This window comes from Chrysemys picta, chromosome 13 (assembly GCF_011386835.1).
Source record: "Chrysemys picta bellii isolate R12L10 chromosome 13, ASM1138683v2, whole genome shotgun sequence".
NCBI lineage: Eukaryota > Metazoa > Chordata > Testudines > Emydidae > Chrysemys > Chrysemys picta.
Window position 1 is genome coordinate 44,418,952 of NC_088803.1, and position 17,487 is coordinate 44,436,438.

Genomic DNA, 17,487 nt, shown 5'->3' on the forward strand with positions numbered 1-17,487 from the left:
TTTGAGAATAAAGGGATTCACAGGAGGAAACAGATTCAGAGGATTCTGTACCAAAATACAGTATATAAAGCAAGGGGCATACGCAGAATCCATTTCAGAGGGCCATAGAGATATACTAATAAAATTCGGTAGTAGTGGCAGAGAGCACATTTCACTGAGACCTCAGCATGCTTTAATCAAAGAATTTTATACTTATCAGCATCCACTGTATTTTAATTGCACAAGTTTTATTCATTTTTATGTGTAAATATATTTGAAACACCTGGCAAATAACTTATTTTCCTGATTGGCTGTGGCCCAGGCGGAACTGCTCTACTAATTTTTTTTTAACCAAAATATTATGTGGACCCAGAAACTAGAGACAATCTCCCATAGCCAATTGGTCAATGGCAAAAAGTCAAGCAAGGGAACCTATGCGCAATACCATCTGGGAATATAGTCCTTTGTAGGTTTAGCCATTGTGGTTAGGTCAATGCCAACATGTATTTAGCTATGCCCTTGCCCAGTCAACATGGGCCAGTGTAGCTGGGGTGCTTTCAGTATAATTAGGGCCGTATCAAACTCACGGTCCATTTTGGCCAATTTCATGGTCATAGGATTTTTAAATTTGTAAATGTCATGAGGTCAGCCAGGGCCGTCCTTGCCCATACGCAAAGTACGCAGCTGCGCAGAGCACCAGGAAATTTGGGGCACCAAATTTTCTGGTGCCCTGCGCAGCTGTGTGCTGCTCCAGCCCCTACTCCGGCTCTTCCCTAGGGCCCCCGCCCCTGCTCTGTCCCGCCTCTTCCCCGCCCCAGCCCCGCCTCTTCCCGCCCCGACCCCAGTCCCGCTCCCACTACCCTGAGGGCTCCAGAAGCGGTCGGGCCTGCACTCACCAGTAAGTAGAGCGACCCGGCCCCAGCCTGCTCCACTCCCCTGGCTCCCAGCCACGCCGCTGGCCTTTCGACCCCCCTGTAACTCCCTTTTGGGTCAAGACTCCCAATTTGAGAAACGCTGGTTTCCCCCATGAAATCTGTATAGTATAGGGTAAAAGTACACAAAAGACCAGATTTCACAGGGGGAGACCAAATTTCATGGGCCAACATATTTCTCATGACTGTGAATTTGTTGGGGCCCTAAGTATAATGGACAAGTTGGAGGGAAGGGATAGCTCAGTAGCTTGAGAATTGGCCTGCTAAACCCAGGGTTGTGAGGTCAATCTTTGAAGGGGCCACTTAGGGATCTGGGGCAAAATCAGTACTTGGTCCTGCTAGTGAAGGCAGGGGGCTGGACTCAATGACCTTTCAGGTTCCCTTCCAGTTCTATGAGATAGGTATATCTCCATATACACCTCTACCCCGATATAACGCTGTCCTCGGGAGCCAAAAAATCTTACCGCGTTATAGGTGAAAACGTGTTATATTGAACTTGCTTTGATCCTCCAGAGTGCGCAGCCCCCCCCCCCTCCCGGAGCGCTGCTTTACCGCGTTATATCCGAATTCGTGTTATACCGGGTCGTGTTATATCGGGGTAGCGATGTATTTATTTATATTTAATGTGTCCTGCCGTGGGCTTAGAACATATACACAGAGCTCCCCTTGTGGTAATGCCTGATAATTACATGTACCTGCCTAACAATATGGAGAGAGGAGGGTTAATTAGGAGACATAAGAATAGACCAGAGAACTGATTTGCTTTGAGTTTAGTCTCGGCAAGCACCGAAGAAAGCCAACAGACTGAGGTAGCAGTGCTGCTTTGCGAGCTATGTCAAACTCTGACCTAGCTTGTTGTAAAAGTTTGGCACTGATAAATCTATGAGCAACCCCAAACATGAAGAAATAACTAGGAAACTCAAGGTTTTTTTCCCTAGAGAACCAGTGAGGGTGTAGGTTTGCTTTTAATTACATGGGTTGAGTTACTGAGACCCATCTCCACTCTCCTGCATGCCTAGCTGGTGGGATTTGGGTGCCAACATTCTGTTTAATACACACACACATACACACACAAGGTGGGGCACTACTCTGGTACTGTATTTGTGACTAGATAAAAGAGAAACCTTCATTGGAATCCATATTTTTTTACCAAATCGCACCTATCTCCCTTCATTTAGAAGAGATGGAAACTCAGCAGAAAACAAGACACACCTTTTGAAATGAATGGCACTCAGTCATTTCAAGCTTATAGAATGCCTACACATTGGCAGACCCCATGTAACCTCTCCACGGAGATGCTTTATTAGTGGCCGTCCTGGCCCTGTTTAATAGTGATTCCTACGCATATTTTTTCCCAGAGAGCTTTCAAGAGCGGAACTGGTAATCAGACGACAGCTTGGCTATGAAATGCCAACCTCATTTCAAATGTCTAAATCACTTATTTGGCTCCAGAGCACAAGGGACCACCTACTATATAATATTAACATAAATATAGCATTTGCTCGATGTAAAGGGCATTGGCGGGTGCTGAGAGCAGAGCAACAAAAATGATTAGGGGGTGGGAGGGATTGAGTTACAATGAAAGATTTAGAGAGCTCAGTACAAGCGGCTGTGAGGGATGGATATGATGAGTCTATAAATATTCGGAGGCTAAAAACACCCAGGAAGGGGAGGAATTCCTTACGGTGAATAAAGAGGTTCTGTTGGGAAGGAATTAAGAAAGGAAAAATGTAGCCTGAACACTGGGATAAACTTCTTGACATTGAAATCTATTAAACTGTAGCAACCCATTCCCTTGGCATATTTTAGAGTAGCCTGCACAAAGCATTAGTGAGTCTACAGTAGGGAATAAGCCAGCCTTGGCAGGGAGAAGGCCTGGATATCTAACAGGTCTTTGCATCTCGGACTGCTGTGGGCCTTGCTCCCGGAGGTTCACAATCACCTGAGTAACCCTTTTGTCTTCAAGGGAACTGCCTGTGTAAGTAATGGCTCATCAGTGGGAGCAAGGGGTTCACAGCCTGGCTCTATGAAACCAAAATCATAGGAATCGGGGAATGAGATTCTGAAAGGTGTTTAGGTGCCTAAAGATTCAGATTGGCACCTAATGGGGATCAGATGCCAAATCTATTTAAGCGCTCTTGAAAATCCCATTAGGCACCTAAATACCTTTGAAAATCAGACTATAGGAAGGTAGATTGTGAGCTCTGTGGGGCAAGGACCATTTTTTGTTCTGTGTGTGTACAGCACCTAGCACAATGGGGCCCTGGTCCATGAATGGGGCTTCCAGGCATTACAATAATAGAGAGATGAATAATAGGAACAAACAGATTTATTTCAAAAGGACACAGGTCTCTCCTCAGCTCCATGAGTGAGGCCTGCAGGGTGGAGAACCATGAAAAGCTGGAGACTGTCCCTAAAGAAAATGTGAGCCACTCAGTTGCGGAACTTTAGCTGGCTTGATGGTGGAAGTTGTCTCAAAGAGATTCCACAGGTATTTCAAAGGTATTAAACTGATACATGTCACCAGACCAGTAACACGTACCGAAATAAAGACACAAGCGAACATATTTAACTCAGTCACGAGTGACCAAAGAAAAAGGTTGCTCATTCAGTTAAAGCATAGAATTAGAGTTGTTTTAACATGTGTTTTTTGGGGTCTGGGTGTGGTTTCTAGATAGTTTGAAATTTCGGCCTACTATTTTGCCTGTCAATATTAGCCAACTTTTATGCATTCCAGTTCTCTTAAATGCTGCCGACAGATGCTGAAATTAAAGCCAACGTTCAACCTACATGCTGCATAATCTAGGACTTGCACTTGCTCTATTAAATTAACAAAGTTTAGGACTTTCTTGACACAAATTTCTGCTGTCATCTATATTTTCATTGGCCTTTTCCAGGTGGCCTAACTGGAAAATTATATGAAAAACATGGAAAACAAAGTATCATTGTGTTTTGTTTCAAGAGGGGAAATAAAAAATCCATCCCCCACATAACCTCACCCATACCTCATGGACTTCAATATGAGAGCTGAGGTGAATTCCACTGATGCCAGTGGGAGTTTTTGGAGTGAACTGATCACAAGATACAGGGTGAAGTTCTGGCTCAGTGTACATTTTGCCTTTCACTTCAGTGGGGCCAAAAATTCAGTGCTTAAAGTTACTTCAGTGGGAGTTGTGAGTGACTCTTCAGTGGTTGTCTGGGGAATTGACTGATGACAGAATATGACTTCTATTGGCAGTGGATGTTTTGCATGTTTCAATGGCAGAATATAGCTTTATTCTTACCAATACTCAAAGTGAGCAAAAGTACACTAGCGCTAAGTGCCTGCAAATGTTTTCTAACTGAAGCTGTATGACCTGGCATAGCTGTTAGTGTAAAAAATCTTTGTGCTGATAAAATCAAAAGATTGGCCGAGATTGGTTAAAAATACATATGAAAGAAGGAGTTAAAGGGAGGACAAATCAAGGAATCAACTGGACCTGTTCTGCAGAACGTAAGTCTGCAGTGTCCCTTATTTTCCTGATGTCACTTAATTGAGTCATCACTGAGTCAAAAAGTTACCTACTCACTTTTACTCTTGAACATTGGTTACATCAGAAATAAAGGATCATGAAGTTGGGCCTATGAAAAAAGTTATTTACTTTAAAAGAATGAATCCAGCAGCATTTTAAGTTTCTTGCTAGAACAATTTTAGTGTCCCTCAGTTAGGGTCCTTGTGACATGTTGCACCCCACATTTGGGGCTTGGCAGGTTGAGATATGCATTCTTCCTTTCCCATATATTTCCTTTGTTCAGTTCCCCCGCTCAGATCCGTGGTGCCCATTACAAGAGTTTCCCCACTTCAGTCATTCTATTTTGAACACTGCTTGCTTAAATCCTTGTGCAATTTCTCATAGTTTAATCTAAATTAGGCCCCAATCTTTCTCCCACTGATATCAGTGACAAAACGTCTATTGACTTCTATAAGAACAGAAATGGACCCTTAAAATATATAGTCAGACAACTCAGGCCAGATCCTAAACTAATTCAAGTCAATGGAAGGTCTCCCATTGACTTCAATGGGGCCCAGAGCTGGGTCTCTCTTTTGTATAATGCTGAAGGTAAGGAGGGGGGCCCAGGGAATAATAACTAATAATAGAAATCAATCTCCTTTCTTTGAGTTAAGTAGCTGACTCTGATTTCTGATCCTCCTTCACCAAAGAACCACTCATTCTTGGAAATGTAAGAGCATAAGAGGCTTGCTCAATTTCTATCTAAACTTTCATTAACGTTTTTACATTCCAATACACCACACCGATATTTTCCATGGGTAGCTTCTCTGAAATGGTTTAGAACCTAGCCAGTTTTAAAATAAAAGGACTTCTTGCCTTTCACTGTTTATTTTTAAGTTTGAAAATTATGGGGTCAGGGGTAAGATAAGATCAACAGTTGAGTTCAATTATATGATTAGAAAGCGAATCCCGTAAAGAGATAATACCAAGTTTATACATATTTTACTGACAATGTAATAATACTGCCTTCTGTTCATGTTTAATATAGACCAAGTTTGCTTGCTAATTTATTGTCTGTTTGTTTTGTTTTTTTTACTCTTTATTTCAAAGCGACCCAAAAAATCAACAACTAATGTGCTATGATCCTGCGATTTGACTCTGTTTGCGCTTTCCTTAATGATAGTTTAGCCATGTTGCAAAGTATATGGATCTAGATAAAGATAGGGCTGAGATGAAAAAAGAAAAAAGCATACGTGAAAAAATATATTGTGGTTTCTATATTTTCCCCACAAGCACAAATTGTTGAGTAAGGAAATTTTCAAAAGCCAGAAATTGCTATGGAGAAAACCAAAGCTGGAATCCAGTCCTAGAAGAGGCTGCATCTGGCAGAACCAAGTCTGGAAAGAGGTTTTACTTTCAGTGGGTTCCTATATTTGCCCACAACATAGCACATGTCATTTATAAAAACAACGTTTTCATGGATGATATACAACGGCTGTGAAAGTCAACCTCGAAATTAGAAAGCACCTAAGCGAGGTTATACAATCCCTTTGGTTTCCTTATCCCTTTGTTAAGGCACATCCCCAAAATATTCATAATTTTTTAAAATCCCTACCTTCCTAATTCTAAAATGATGTATTGCAAATGTAACAACACTGAGAAATCAACAGCTAGAAAGTGCTAATTTATTGTATAACCCTCCTTATCCAAACAAACAGGGCTGCCAGACATTGACAATATAATGCATACAGCCGGTCCCTGTTTACCAGTTTATATTCTGTGAGATGGGAAGGGTTAGTTATGTACAATCCATGCTTTTTTTTGAACATCATCTTTTAATGATTCACCATTAATGAATTTCAGTTCCTACGCGCTAGCGGCAAAATGCTGCCATCAATTTGAGCTACAGATTATGAACTGGACAAAAGGAAGGGGACAAAAGTCATTTGTTTCTGGAGTTTTGGCACAGGCAAGGTGGGGTAAAAATGGTATCTTTCTATAGCCACCTTTTGCCAATTTCTGTTATCTTATTAAATGTGTTTGGTTTGAATCGAAAGCTCAAATCGAAACTCCAAGGCTGTGAAGTTCAGCTGAGACGGTACAGCTGGACGGGCAATTGGTCAAGCCACTGTTAGCTTTGATCTTGTTTACACGTTAAGGTCTGATGGGACGTTCCTTCAAACATCACCGTCAGGCGTTGTGACAGATGGCACACAAAACCAGATCGTCTCACAACTAAGTATTTTAAAAGGCTGAGTTGAGTTCTTGCTGACTGTATTTAGTGCTTTAAATGCTTTGAACTTACATATTGCCTTTCGCCCCTTGATCTCAAAGTACTTGACAAGCATGAATGAACTGAGTCTCCAAACGCCCTTGGGAGGCAGGTCATATTTTTCTCCCCATTTTTCAGAGGGAGAAACTTAAGTCACGGAGAGGAAGTCTGTTACAGGTCTCTAGCCCTCCAGCCTAGCACCCTCGCCTCAAGATCACCAGTTCTCCCTTCACTGGTATAATTTTACTCGGCCTTTTTCTGTTGAGGAGTTCACACCGGGCGTGGACAAACAGTTTCAGCTGAGTCTCCCTTGTGTTTTTTAGGGAAACACACTGTCCAAGCAGGGGCGATAAAGAGAGTTTATTTCCCTCCCACAGCTCACTTTTTTTTAATGGGGAATCATGTAGCCCTATGCTGCTCTCTTCGTCGCCAGCACGGCGGTGATTATGTTCTTGAACTCTGAGCACCCAGAGACATCTCTTGCTAAAGCTGTGGTGGTTGAGATGTGAACCTTGCCAGGTCTAAAGGTGGGCGCAAATATGCCGGCAGCCAGGTTCGGAGTGTCTAGAGCTACCCTAGAGGTCAGTGGGGAAATCGATGCGTCTCCTCTTGGAGACGTGAGATACTTCTGATGTATTTCACCTCCAAGCCAGGTGCCTCTGGGCTTCTTCCTGGAAAATGGTCCCAGGAACTCCAGCCCTGGCGGTTGAAAATAGCATCAAGAAGCGTCTCCCAGCCCTGGCTAGAGTTATACACTGGGACTCCTATCTTGCTCCGCTGTCTGGGACGGGAAAGAAAGATCATTAGAGGGAAGTTTGCAAAGGCGGTCTGCGGGGTAATGATCAGCAGCAGTCAGGGAGCTTTGGGTGGGAGCCAGAGGCTGCCTCTCTTCTCTGTGTTAGCCCAACATGTGGGCTTTGGTGAAAGACTCCTCTCCAGGAGCTATCCCTGAGCAGATCAATACCAGCTCCCGGTCCACTTAGGCATTTCCAGCCCCTCACTACTTGTATTTCATGCCGAAGAAACGCTGGAAATATCTCTAGAAAGTATCGCAAAGTCCATTCAAATCAAAGGATGGAAACCCTCCATCCCCGGGGCCTTCTTAGAGCCAGACAAGCCTGGGGAGATGGGGGGACCCCAATAAAGCCAAGAGTCCCCTCCCCCCCATCACCAGCCACTTCGGGGGGTTGGACGGTGCCCGGGCTCTTCGTCGTTATTAACTCGGCTCTTTTATTGAATGTCTGGCGAGCGGTTACAGATCGGAGCTGGAAGGGGACACGCACAGCCCTGCCTGGGTGCACGTCCAGTCCGGTGAGCTGCGGAGCGTCACTTTTCCTTGCGCAGCAAAAGTCTCCGCGCCCTGAGCCCTCTGGCGGATCGGACCCCAGGGAGCGCTCCCGGCTGGGTTTGCGGAAAGGGGCCCCCACCTCCAGTGCCACCCCGAGGTACCCCCCGGAGAGAGCCGGGGAGGAACTTGAAGGCCAAAAGGACCCAGCCTGGATGCTGGCAGACCCTTATCTATGGGGACAGGGGGGCACATCCCTGCCACCGCTCTCCAGAACCCACATTCCCCGGGTCCCTTCCTCCCCTCCAATGCACGGCCCCGAAGTGTCACCTACCTAGGAGCAGCCCAATGAGGCACCAGGACTGGCCCATGGTGGTATCCAGCCGGCTTCCTTCCCACCTGCCCGCCGAGGAGGAACGGAGCCCGCTGGCTGGCCGGGGCAGATCGCTGGCTCGGGTTCTCAGTGGAGCGGGACCCTGCGGGAGAGCCGCGGAGCCATGTGGGGCGAGGAGGAGCCCTTAGAAATTCATCTGCCCGGGGGAGGGAGGGTGTCAGCCCCAGCACAGGCTGCTCCGGAGCTCCGCGGCTATTCTGCCTTCGTGCGGCCCGCCAGGAGGGACAGCGGGGCGAGGGGCCTCATTAACCACCACCCCCCTGGGTCTCCCTCGGCAGGACTCGGATCCGAGAGGCTCCCGCTCAGCCCCCGCTTTGCAGGAATGCCTGCGCCCCCCGCCCCGCGCCGCTGATCGTTTTAATGGAGCTTGGCAGCTACAGGTTCGAGCTGCCAGAGGAGGTGGAGACTTCCTCGTCTTAACCCCGTCTGCAGCGGCACATTGCAATGCACCCCCCAGCCACGCACCGAGATCTGCCCCGGCGTGGCCCATCCGCCCCGCAGCACCCCCGGGCACCGGGCCGCGCCCCTTCCCTGTGCCAGGAGGCAGGGAAGGGGGCTGCCTCTCCCACCCACGCGCGGCAGGTCCCGTGGGTTACCGGGAACGGGCCATCTCCTCCCCCTGCCAACAGCCCGCCCCCACCTTTTCTGCTTCGCCATCCCCCCGGGGGCTAGCGGCTGCAAAGGGGCATTTCTGCGGCGCGCAGCTCCCCGCAGGGCTCCGCTGCCTTCGGCCCAACCCGCCTCCCGCTCCCAGCCGAGAGCGCAGCTCCAGCTGCAAGGCCATTGCCCGCGGCCCGGGGCGTCTCTCCTGCCCCAGCGAGCGCGCCCTGGCCGGCGTGGGGCTGCGGGAGCGCCCGGGGAGCCCCGGGATGGAGGGCAGAGGCGCCGGGGCTCTGGGCGGGCAGGCTGCCCGCAGGGAGATGGCTCTGCGGGGCAGGGGTGGCATTGTGGCCAGCAGGGATTCGGGTGGGGAGGAGCGAGGCGTGACCCCCCTGCGCAGGGGACACCAGAGGAGCGGCCGCCCGGGGGGTGGAAGGCGTCGGGCTGTCAAACGAGCCCCCTGCCCCGGAGGCGGGATGAAATCCATCCCCGTGCGCCGGGCCACTCGCCCGTCCCCTGGATGTGATCGGGAGACCCTGAGCCGGGGCCACGCAGAGCGCAGGCCATTTAAACAGTCCTGGAGACCGGCCCATGCCTGTGGTCAGGCTCCCACTGACTTAGGGTCAGCCCGAAAGTGCCTCCACCTGGCGCTTTCATTAGGGGAAGCGTCTGAACCAGAGCTCCGGCCCCTCCCTTTCTTCTCCCGACCCTCCCGAGCCGTACAGCGCAGGATGGATCGGTGGGTCGGGACCCGCTCTTGGCATGAAATAAAACACCCGGATTTCGGCCAGTCCCGGGCAAATCCCCGCCTTTCTGTCCGTGACTAGCCCCGGGCCGGACACAAAAGGAGGAGGAAAGGTGAAACTGGACGCATTTTCTGCAGTCGAACAATGGGTGACCTATCGAGGGACGAGATGAACGGGGAGAGGCCGAGATATAACGACTCTGATAGTGTAATATGCACCAAAGGCTGCGGTTTCGCCGTGCGCATTTCCAGGCTGAAACATAAACAGCCTTCAAGAGTTGGGAAATAGACACACATGTTCATCAGGCTTAAACCAAAATATTGATCAGTCCTGAGCAGATCTCCTCCCACTTGTTGGGGCAAGTTTAGGACTAGATCCTGGATTGCCCACACTCACAACAGTAATCCCAGACTATTTGCCTGAATAAGGGGAGCAAAATCTAGAGCCCCATTGAGCCGTCCCTGGCTCACAGATGTGGTTTCACTGACTTCAGGCTACTGTAGTGAGCTTTCATATTACTAAAGGTTTCATTACTTTGACAAAATATCACACAGTTCCTTTACTATGAGTCCTAATCTGAAGTACAGATAAATCATGAAAACTACATTACACTTGTCAAAATAAATTAACACAGTCCATTTTGTGGTGCAAGCACTTTTTGTTTATTTTATTGTATTTGTTTCACAAATTCACAAAATCCAATCATTCACAATGGCTCTCCCAGTCATTAGTCCAAATCACTGCACTCACAACTGTATCTTTTATCTAAAACATTAGCAGGAAAAAACCAAATCCAAACCAGCTAACCATGATGTTAAAGAAAAAGGAGCAATTTTGCAAGGAGCAGCTTTGAAAAGCAGGACATGCCGCTGTTGGGATCCATTCAACTAAAAACAAACACATCACTTTGGAAAAATTATGGTGCAAATAACTTTATAAGAACAACCATCTCACTTTTAAATTGTGCATCTGATCTCTCACGCACAATGCTTCCAATGTACTCTCTATGTTGACTCTAATATGGTCTTGCTGCAGTCAGAGTTCTTTTGGGATTTTTTGTCAGCAATTCTTTTAAAAAACCAAACCAATTTTAAAACCGCTTCTTATACAGGTGTTTGAAAACTATCACCATCATGGGCAATAGATTCTCTAAGACTTTATGGTAAAACAGAGTAATAATAATAATGTTTCATTCATATGGCTCCTTTCATCCCCAAAGATCCTGAAGGACTTTGCAAACATAACAAAATGATATACACGTTTTATTTAAAAGGATCACTTCTGCAACCATTCAAATGCAGACATGCCTGGATAGAGCATGGCAGCTGTTCCACAGCACACAATAACATTAGGATGAGAAGAATATTATACCCAATTAAAACTGCAGGGAGGCTTTAGGTAGGAAGAATATAGTCGCCAAGATGGAAGTCTGCCAGGACATCAAGCTGAACTTCCCTCAAGTTGGTGGGGAATCTTTAATTACTGCAGCTGGTCAGGACTTCAATTTCACTTCTTATCTGAATGACATAAATGTGGCTATTTTTTGATGATCATATATGTCTGGACCATGTAAGCTGTTGTCCTAGATTTATAAAGCCAGAAGAGACCATTGTGATCATCTTGTCTGACCTGATGTATAAAAGGCCATAGGACTTCCCTGAACTAATTCCTGTTTGAACTAGCAAAGCATGCCCAGGGAAGTATATTATTGCAATGACCCTGTAGTTCCAATGGGACCCTGGAACCAGATTCTCCATAGTCCCTTACTCCAGTGCAAAGTGGGTGCAAACCATCACCATTCTGATTTAGTAGCATTTTACACACTGTCTGTACTAGTGTCAATGCCAATACAAGGTGCAGGGCAATGGAGAATCAGGCCTTCAGTCTTAGGCCTGGTCCACACTAACCCCCCACTTCGAACTAAGATACGCAACTTCAGCTACGTGAATAACGTAGCTGAAGTCGAAGTATCTTAGTTCGAACTTACCGCAGGTCCACACGCGGCAGGCAGGCTCCCCCGTCGACTCCTTGTACTCCTCTCGCGGAGCAGGAATACCGGCATCGACGGCGAGCACTTCTGGGATTGATCCCAGAAGATCGATTGCTTACCGCCGGACCCGGAGGTAAGTATAGACGTACCCTTAGTTTGGCCTGGCCTACACTTAAAATAGCTATGTCGCTCAAGGGTGTGAACAGTCCACACCACTGAATGATATATAGATAAGCTATGCTGGCCTAACCCCCAGCGTAGATGCAGCTAGGTCAGTGGACGAATGCTTCTGTTGACCTAGCGACAGGGGCTTGCGGAGGTGGTGTTCCTACACCTATAGAAAACCCCCTTCCGTTGGTGTAGGCTGCATCTACACTACAGGGTTATGCTGGCACCATAGCTACGTCAATATTACCCCTGTGGTGTAGACATTGCCTTGCATGCGCCTACTGCCTTGCACCCTGTGTCATCATTTACATCAGTGCAAAGTAGGTGCAGAACACTACCATTTTGATTTAGTAGCATTTTACACTGCTGTAAATGACAACCTAAGATGCAGGGCAATGGAGAATCTGGTCTGTGAAATCCAAGTATTCTCCCCTCTCCCTCCAGATGTAGAGTGGGTGGTTGGAAGGGTCAGCCTACAAAAGAAGAGGAAAGCCAAGGATCTAGAGATATCCAGGTCTCCAGCCTTGATAATTCTGCTCAGCTGAATGGAGGGGGGACTCCACCACCCGCTTTGCATCCCCAGCCAGCCCTGGCAATGAGCAGTAGCAACTCTGCCTTTGACGTTCGGGCCCCAAAGAAATAACAATGAATATATTTGGGCATTCACTACAAATCATAGCCAAAAATATTATTGAATGTCCACAATCAAAACTATCTTCTTCGCCTCTTCCTTTTCATGGCAGTAATGTGGACTATTGTGGATGGGTCACCTGTGAAATTTCCTCCTTGTGGCTGGACAGAGCTTAAATACAAACCCAGTGATCTTTCTCCATGTCTGTAAAATGCCCTCCCCCAATCGGAGACTTCCTTTGTCACGTTTCAATCAATACTAAATGTGTATAACTGAATGAGAAACTCCTTCTAGCTCGGGATCTGTAGTAAAAATACTAGGAGTCCCTTATGACTGCAACTGCAGGGAATCTCATTGAGAAACTGGAGGGAGTTGTATACATTCAACACTCCTTGGCTTGTCATTGGGTTTGCCATGATGCAGGGCCTGGGGAGTGGGGACCAAAAGGGGGATAAAAAACAAACAGAAACTGTGGGGAGATACTTGGGTATCAGAGATTCCCCAGTTCAGAAAACAAACAGAAGATGCAGATTCTATTTCTTTCATTCTCTAATAAAAATGCTTAGCATGTACCAATCCCTTTTCATCTTCAAAAAAAAACATTTGCTCATTAGTTCTCAGAACACCCTTAAGGCAGCTAGTGTTGTTGTTTTCTCCATTGGGACGCTGGGGTAGAGATGACTCAGGATTTCTCCCAACTGGAACACAAGGTTACAAGTTTCTTATTTTTCTTGATTCACCCCACAAGAGAACACCCATTCCTCCTGCCCCTTCCCCTGTATAGTGCTGTAACAGTAAATGACACTATCCAGCGGACTAGTGGTGACATAAGATTCCCTTTGATGGCCCCACATCCAGCAGGTGAATTTCTCATGGCTTCCTCCTGCGAGGAGCGAGAATATTTTGACCTGCAGAGTGAGAATAACTGTCTAGTCAGCTAATGGTCAATTGCAGAGCTCCCTAAAATAAGTGTCACAATACTTCAATCTGTTAGTTTGGTTTGAGCTTTTCAATGAGAGGTAGCTTTTAAAATATAATACCTGCTAAAGTCCCAGTGTACATACATAATGCACTTTATAAGATAACAATAGAGAAATGTGAATAGGCCTTTTAGGGTACCTGGCTGGCTCAGTGTATGTGTTTATATGATAAAAAGCACCAGAGTATTATTTACACGCTTAGCTGGGGTTTATCCTTTTTAGACAAGTCTGGACTGCTACCTGTTATACTTGGCTCGTGATGGTTTAAATAAGAATTTATAGACCCTAAGCCATCTGCAATATGTCCCAGTTCTTCAAGGCCAATGTAAATGCAATGAGGAGGAAAAAAAACACACAATGAAAAGGTTAACACATTTTTCCCCCCTTGGCACATTTTATAATTGACTCTCTAGTGGTTTAGAGTAAAGATTTGCAGCAGATCAAGCTCACGTGCTCTCTCACATCCTCAGAGATCATCACAGCAGTTTGCATAGCGCACACACCAGGAGTGACTTTCTTAAGTTTCATTTCATTTTAACTTGCTGAGAATACGTGCCCTCCAGGACACTGCAGAGAACTGGCTTCGTATCTCAACGTGAAAGCAGGCCGGTGTGATTTAGATCACTGCCTTTATCAGGAATGCGCATTAATTCAAGGTTCCTTTTGGGGGAAAGCAAGAAAGGGTAGAAAATGAGCCAGCTTCCCATTTTGTGTAAGGTGCCTCTGATTTCCAAAGGGCAAGGGAATTGACAAGCATATCATTTGTTTTAACAGACACTTTGGAAAGCAAGGAGAGGAACTAGCCCACTGCTGCGAGAGTCACAGGCGTAGGAGCCTTCTCCTGCCCCTCAGACCCTATCGGTATTAAAGAAAGAAATTTGAAATTAAAATATATCTGGAAACTCTAGCCTACGTTTTTGCATGAATGACAGATCCTTCCTGCCCTCAGCTCACCACATTTCTCCCAACTTGAAAACTGAAGCTTCCGTCTTAACAGCAAAGAGTGGGAAAGACATTTGTGGTCTGGTGGTTACAGCACAGGGATGGAAGGTAGGAGGGCTGTTGGTTCAAATCTGGGCCAAGTTTTTCATTCGCTGTGGGCTCTATCCAACTAGGGTCTGAGCCCCCAAGAATCCCATTGACTTTGCAACCCCATGCCTTTATGTAATCTGAGGGGAGTCCAGTTTCTTGTTCCTCAGCAAACCTGGGTAAAAGAAAGATGCTGATTCTCAGCTGGAGATGGCTGGCAGCATCACAGAGGTTACACAACACCAGTCAAATCTCCTTCCTCCATGATCTCTGGAATCCCAAGTTTATTTTCATCGTCACAATAACCCCTGCTGACGATGGAGGAGCTGAGATGCTCAGTCGTACTCTGTAGCACTGGACACCTCCAAAAAGCCCCTGATTCCTCATTAGAATTTAGAGAGCAGTTCTCATTTTACTCCAGTCTGGGGCTTGGATTCTTGAGGTCAGTGGCAACTCCAGTTGTCTTCAGTTTTTGCCCACACCCGGCACAGGGAGGGGAATAACAATCTGGAAAGTGGCTGATTTATTCCAAGGCTAGATCCACAGCACTGCTAGCTCTGAGTGGGGGGAGGAGAGACTAAACGTGTTCATCAGAAGTGGTATAAATGTAGCCTGCACAACCGCAGTAACATTATGCCAACATGTGGCTTGCTGCTGAGTACAAATGTACAGACTGCGCATCCAGTCTATTCCCAGGGCTAGAACATTCTCATTATTAATGAGCATCCTCTTCGAAGCTTAGAAATCTAGGTAATGGGTGCCTTATACATACCTTGGCTAGATGGGTAGATTACAAAGGTGCATTCATTCCATATCATCGCGCAGCTCTTGTCCCTTTCCAGCTTTTAGTACAAGATTAAGAAGAACCAGTTGCACCACTTTGTGAGAGTGACTGAGCGGCGTGGTAGCTCCAAGCACAGCCACTGCCAGTCTGCCCAGAGAGAGGAAATAAGATGGAGCCTGGGCCATCAATAAAGAAAGGTAAAATAACCTTCATGTTTGCTCAGCGGCTGTAGTAACCATAAGCCAGCTGTTAAAACACCTCTGAGCATGCTAAAAATCCAAACCTTACTGTGGTCCTGGGTCCAGGGCCATTATAATAAGGGTTGTTTTCTGCTCCTTGAACTGATGGTAATTTTTTTAGATTCAGAAAGAAATATGTTCTCAGGGCACATAACAATATTGGTGAAGATAAATTACAAAGGCCACCAGCCAAATTCAAGCTACTGTGGGGAAAACATCATAAATTGCCCCAGCAGTCATGTCTATTCTGAGAGCTGTGTTAATACGCACCTGTTCATTGCTTGGGACTGACCCATTCCATGTCATATTCTACTAGGAATAAGAACAGTCCTTACAGAGGCCTATGTATATTAACCATTATGCACTCATGCCCCAATTCAGCAAAGCACTTCATCACATGTTTACTTCCGTTTCTGTTCAACAAAGCATGTAAGCTTACGCTTAACTTTAATGGGAATCTTATACTTGCAGTTCTTATACATCCAGAGTTTTGTTCCACTGTGCCATTCAATGATGATAATATTAGCAGAGCGGTCTCTCATCAGCTTTTCAGAGGAGACTGAGCTGGGGTGACTGACTTATACTGTGCATTTCTGCTGCTTCCTTTCTGGTGTGTGTGAGTGCACACGCCTGCCACTTTTCAAACCAATCATTGCATTTTCAAAGCATATTTCAAAAGGGAAAACAGGCTGGGAGATGGGGGCTGTATTTTGAGGGCAGGGGTAGACAGATTATTTTGATACATTGACTCCTGGGTATGCATTAGTCATTGGGACCTCTGATCACTCTGCACATCTGTACAGCGTGTCTTTCTTTGCTGCCCGGTAACAACTAGCAACTGCCCCAAACAGCTGACTGATTACCCAAACAAACTCAGCTAAATACTGCCATCTGTAAGCGGTCCACTATTTCTGTAATTGCTAAAAGTATGTCCTTCCTGCACTGAATGGTGTCTATTAGGGATTGTTACCATCTGGATTATTGGTACAATAGATTCTTTGGACTTAAAGGAACATTGTCCAGGCTAAACAGTGAATCTGGCCTTATGCATTTTTAAAAAAAGAATCACCTGTTATATTTAATCCTTAGATTACCAAATCTAAAAGGGCCTAAATCAGGAGGCAACATGGTCCAATAGAGAAGGAACAGCAAGGAGAGTCAGGAGCCAGGGATCCTATTGCTGGCATGGTGTGTGACTTCCCTCAGATACCTCATTTTACCCCTCTGGGTATATCTACATTGCAATAAAAAACCTGCAGACCGAGGCTGAGCCCAGATCAATTGACTCGGGCTTGCAGGGCTCTGGCTGCGGGGCTAAAAATTGCAGTGGAGGGCTCTGAGACCCCACCTCCCGCATGGGGTTTCAGAGCCCTGGCTCTAGTCCTAGCCCAAGTCCGAATGTCTATGCTGCAATTTTCAGCCCAACAGCTCGAGTCTTGTGAGCCAAGTCAGCTGATCCAGGCCAGCTGCAACCATGCCACAGATCTTTTATTGCAGTGTAGATGTACCCTCTATGTCTCCATTTTACCATTTGTAAAATAGGGACAATGATACTTAACCTCCCGTAGCAGCGTGGGACTCACCCCTGCAGCACCTCCTGCTGGTCTCTTGGGGAATTAGCTTGAACCAGCCTCCAGAGTGCCCTCTGCAGACCAGTGATCCACCTTGCCACTGCTGGTCCCCATGTCCCTCCCAGAACCCCAGTGCCCTTTTATCTGGGGGGCTGCCCTCTGACAGTACCCCCCAGTTCTGGGTCTCCCACTCCCAGGGGCACCCCCACCCACTAGTCCCCACCTCACCTCAGTATAAGGCTACTGCCAGTCACCAACTAGCCCCCACACCCTGGGGCAGACTGCAGTATCAGCCACTCATCACAGGCAAGGTTGGGTTTGGACCTGCTGCCTCCCCCTATAGCTTGGCTGCCCCTCTGCAGCCCTGGTACTGGCCTTAGGCTCTCAGCTAGGCCT

General features: G+C 46.7%; 1 protein-coding gene across 1 annotated transcript in view; it reads right to left on the minus strand.

Annotated features, from left to right (window-relative positions):
- APCDD1L (APC down-regulated 1 like) overlaps nucleotides 1-8,888 on the minus strand; it is a 31,832-nt gene extending 22,944 nt beyond the window's left edge. Inside the window, exon 1 of the mRNA XM_005305819.5 lies at nucleotides 8,294-8,888. Within this exon, the coding sequence (XP_005305876.2) occupies nucleotides 8,294-8,330 (37 nt within the window). The 5' untranslated portion in view covers nucleotides 8,331-8,888. The remainder of the gene's footprint in view (nucleotides 1-8,293) is intronic.
- Between the last annotated feature and the right edge of the window lie 8,599 nt (nucleotides 8,889-17,487).